Below are 4,689 nucleotides of genomic sequence, written 5' to 3'. Positions count from 1 at the left end.
GTGTGTGTGTGTGTGTGTGTGTGTGTGTGTGTGTGTGTGTGTGTGTGCGTGCGTGCGTGCGTGCGTGCGTGCGTGTGCGTGCGTGTGCGTGCGTGTGCGTGTGCGTGTGCGTGTACGTGCGCGCGCGCGCGCGCGCGTGTGTGTGTGTGTGTAACGCTTTTGTTGTCCGTTTATGCTCTAACTTTCATAATTTTTTAGATATCGGGATGCATTTTTTTTTATTGATAGAGTATCATGTAAGGAAGGTTGGGATTGAATTTGGCAATGATCGGTAAAGCGCTTTTTTTTTTAAATAAAATTTAGAATTTTTGTAGCAATGTTTGTGGTTGTTCTAATTGTCGCAAATTGTGAGATATCTGTCTATTTCTAATTTTATTATATACTTCAGTCTTTTCTACCTCTATTTTATATATAACTCTTTATGATTTGGTTGATTAGACCCAGCTTTATACGCGATCAAATGTCCATAATTTTTTAAAAAATGTCTGTAATAGCTTTAATTTCCGCTAATTTTAAAATATCGGGCTGTTTCTAATATTATTATATTCTTCAGTCTTTTTTACCCCTATTTTGTATATAATTCTTTAAGATTTGGTCAATTATTTCCCGAAAAATTGAAAAAAATTCGAAACCGGTTTTCAAAAAATCGGTAACAAAAAATTATATACTTTATGGCAATTCCCGGAAAATTCTACCCCTACTTTATATATAATTCTTTAAGATTTGGTTAATTAGATCCAGCTTTATATGCGATCAAAGGTTTATATGCGAAAGTCCATATATGGACCATGTAGCTTGAACTTCCAAAGTCAACATCGATTTGACATGGCGTCAATTGTAAAACCCCACTTGTGCTACTAAGCTGACCCTTTTTCAATTTATAAAAAAGAATTAAATTTAAAATAAAAAAGTGCAAATTGGAAACTTGCACATTGCTTTCTCATCATTACAGATCGCTACCATTGCTCCTATTTTATTTCGCTCATAAAGCTTCCTCTATGAGGAAGCCAAACTAATAAATACTAATAATTATGCATCAAATAAAATACAAGCTTCCTCATAAGAGGAGCTTTGTGAACGAAATAAAATAGGAGCAATGGTAGCGATCCGTAATGATGAGGAAGCAATGTGCAAGTTTCTAATTTGCACACTTTTTTTCTATGCAGTATAAAAAAATCTTTTTAAAGTTTTTTATTTCAGAAGTAAGTGTTCAAGAAAAAATATAGTACAGACTGATATCTTCAAAAAGTTGAGTTATTTAGGAGGATCAAAATGGTACTTTTTAGGTAGGAAAAATCATTGATAAATAAAAAATTAAAGATGAAATTATATAATAAAGCATATGACATTTTTAAATAATTTATTACAAAATCTATTATTATAAGTACCTGACATCTGTCTGTCTGACCGCAAACTACTCATTCGTTAATGGACCAAATTTTAAAAAATTGTATTTTTTTTTATATATATATTAAAGATAATGATTTCCTTCTCGGGATATATACATGGCGTTTTTTTTTAGGAACGTGTCCAAACCTTTACCTGTCCTCTGTTTATTGATCTCCTCTTATCTGATACATGTGGCGTTTTATAGGAACGTACCCAACCCTTTACATTTTTACAAGCATTTCCTTTCCAAGCCTGGCCATTAGGCGACCTCACATACTAACAGTACCCACCCTCCCCTTCCTTTACCTCACCCCGGCCCCCTCTTCAGCGACTTCCTCTCCCTCACACACACTCACCCGCGCACACATAAACACACACACACACACACATACACACTTTTTCTCTCTCTCTCCCGCGTTCCTCATTGCTACGCTGTCTTAGCAACCTATTAACCTTTTCTGCCTTTGCCATTTTCTAGCTTTCTTCCCGCTACATTTAATAATATTTCATATTACATCAGCGCCTTTGTATTTACATTTATACATTATGTTGACTTTCACACTCAGATACTTAACTATCATTCGACATACACACACTCACTCGTTGTTACATTCATAATATGCACTTGCTACTCTGCTATTATATAGGTTTACTTTATTCTCCTTCAAATTTCTTCCGTTTTACCTCTCACTCTTTCTCTCCTTCACTCATCCTCGCACACACGCACACACTCTCTCTCTTTCTCTCTCTCACGCACCCCACATAGCTACGCTGTCCTATGGCAATAACCTTCTTTGCTTTTGCCTGTTTCTGTATCATATTTTTAATTCAAGTGTAGACCATTTTATCAGCACCTTTGCCGTGTGTTAACCTCTAGCCCTCAATTACTTAATTGTCATTCACGCACGCACACTCATACATTGTTACATTTCTGGTATACACTTGCAGTTCCATTACTAATACAAACTTTCTCTGTCTGTACTTCCTCTAGGTGTTCTCTTTGTTTCTTTTCCTTCCCTTTCCTCCTGCTCGCGTTTTCTTTGTTCCTTCCATCGTGTCAGTATTCTTCGTCAAAAAGGCCTTCAGATTCTCTGCTATGTACCTCTCTCCTCATCCCATTTCACTTCCTTCGCATCTATCCAGAGCCTCCTATTCGTTAGGATCACTGACCTTCCTTTCTGCCTTTCCTCCCTTGCTTTTTTGACCAATTTGTGTCTGTAGACTCTCTCCTCCATCGTAAGGAGCTCATCGACTCCTACTTCCCATCTTCTCCAGATCTCGTCGTTCCTTCTAATTAATTCTTCCTTGTCGTCTACCTCTTCAAGTTCCATAAAAATTGTTCCTTTCCAGTCCGTGCCCGCCGCCTCCCTGACTCTTCTTATTGGAACTATTCTCCCCAGCACACTTTCCGTAATTGTTTCCACAAACTTTCTTTTTTCCTTTGGCCCTTCTCCTGTCACTCTTCTCCATATGAGGAGACTCCTAGAGATATCATTGCCACCTTTGACTAGAGAGGATACGGCCTTAGAGGCGTTCAGGCATAATCCCACGGATGGTAGCTTTGCATCACCGGCCGCTCGACCGAGTGCGTGAACCAAATGTCCGAACTTGCGGTTCCTCTCGTACTGAGCAAGATTACTATCGCAATGACTGGTCATCCGGCCCGAGACTTCTTTCCTTCTTCTCGGCTCTTTCCCTTTTCTCTCTTTCTTCTTCTCGCGCCGCCTCTCTTTTCTTTCATTCTCTTCTCCTTCTTACTTCTTCCTCTCTCTCTTCCGTTATTCGCCACACCTTGTTCCTTTCTGCAGTGTGTCCTTTTTCCTTGTCTCTTTCGTCAGTCCCGTTTTCAACTTTCCTAACCTCGCTTTTTTCACTGCATCTTTCGTCTTCTTTCTCGCGTTCTTCCTCCCTTCATTTCTCCTTTCCTCCTCGCTTGCCGCTTCCTACCACCAGTCTTTTCCCCAATCTTTTTCACTCCATTTTTCTTCATTGCTCTCTTCTCTCTCTTTTGCCTCCTCTTTCATCGTTATTCTTCTTCTACTTTTCTGTACCTCCTCTGTGTCTCTCTCCTTCTGTTCGCTCTCCTTGATTTGGATCATTTCGATCTGCCTCTTCTCGATCTTTTCTAGCTGTTCCCTTATTTTCTTCATTTCATTCCTGATTTCTGTTCCCTCTCGTCTACATTCCTCCATAATTCCTAGTCCTATCTTTCTTAATTCTCTCACGATTTCCTCCGCCGCTCAGCCTCCTCCGATCTGTGTCTTGTTCCCGACATCTTCTCCTTTGTCGCTATATTAAACAGAGCTTTATATTAGTACGCTGCACTTGTTCGCCTCCTCACCTCTCTTTACCGCTAACTTAACCTATCTACTCGTTTGTGTGTGCCTCTGCCTTCCTCATTGCCATTCTCCGTCCTCTCTCTATCTTACGCTTCTAATTTACTTTTGTTACTTACGCTCTTCTGAGTAGCCCTCAGCTCCTTTTCTTCTTCGCATTCTCTATTCCTGTATCCCTTCAAAGACCTCGTGCTATCCTCACCTGTTGCTCTCACGCTTTTTGGATATCAAGCCGCACCATGCGTTCTTAAATTTCTTCTTGGCACCTCACACGGGCGCCTCCCGTCGATCGCCAGAGCGCGTTTCCACCGCCGCGGCCGGCGGTCCCCCATCGGTCGCCTCAAATCGTCGCCGCACGCGCCGTGCCCAGAGATGCCAATGGTGCTGTTTTGCCCGCTGCCTGCGCGCCTGGTGGGGGACACGCACACAGCTGACGGAGCCGTGTACGTGTGCGCTGGGCGCTCGGCGGCGGCTCGACCAGCTTCGGGCGGGTAGAAGAGCGCAGACATACACTCGGATGTCTCGTTTTTCCGCGAGTCGTAGCATAGCCATAGCCGGTTCATCGAAAGTCGTATGCGTTAGCGCGTCGACTGACTTGGCTCGTCTATTATGTCTCGCGTATCTTTTCTGATGTTGATTTATGAATAAAATATATATATTATAACATTGCAGATGACAATAAAATATCTCTTCCCACACTAGGCGCGATACACTATCGTGTGTCTCTTAATTATTTAAAAGTAATGAAACTAACAACAAAAAATGTTAGTAAAATTTTTTAATTACATAAATGATGTCTAATAAAATTATATTATCTTTATTCTGAAAATAAACTATATAAATTAAGTAAAGAAATAAAAAACAGAAAAAGCGTAAATAATAGAAATCCACTCTTGGCCAATATGTACGCTTTCTTCTAAAAAAATCTTGTTATTAATTTAGAAAATAAATTATTGTTAACACA

General features: G+C 40.3%; 1 protein-coding gene across 1 annotated transcript; it reads right to left on the bottom strand.

Moving 5' to 3' along the window:
* Positions 1–1,615: 1,615 nt before the first annotated feature.
* LOC112453038 lies at positions 1,616–4,014 on the bottom strand. Its single transcript, XM_025013580.1, has 2 exons — positions 3,845–4,014; positions 1,616–3,678 (listed from the first exon to the last, which is right to left on the bottom strand). Exon 2 carries the CDS (start codon positions 3,045–3,047, stop codon positions 2,484–2,486), a length of 564 nt encoding a protein of 187 aa, XP_024869348.1. The 5' UTR covers positions 3,048–3,678; positions 3,845–4,014; the 3' UTR covers positions 1,616–2,483.
* Positions 4,015–4,689: the final 675 nt, after the last annotated feature.

Source organism: Temnothorax curvispinosus, unplaced genomic scaffold, assembly GCF_003070985.1.
Source record: "Temnothorax curvispinosus isolate PA1 unplaced genomic scaffold, ASM307098v1 QBEX01003942.1, whole genome shotgun sequence".
Taxonomy (NCBI): domain Eukaryota; kingdom Metazoa; phylum Arthropoda; class Insecta; order Hymenoptera; family Formicidae; genus Temnothorax; species Temnothorax curvispinosus.
This window is presented reverse-complemented; position numbering and strand designations above follow the sequence as displayed.

Bases quoted from the DNA above. Each gene is read 5' to 3' on its own strand.
- LOC112453038 (XM_025013580.1), bottom strand. From the start codon at position 3,047: ATGACCAGTCATTGCGATAGTAATCTTGCTCAGTACGAGAGGAACCGC.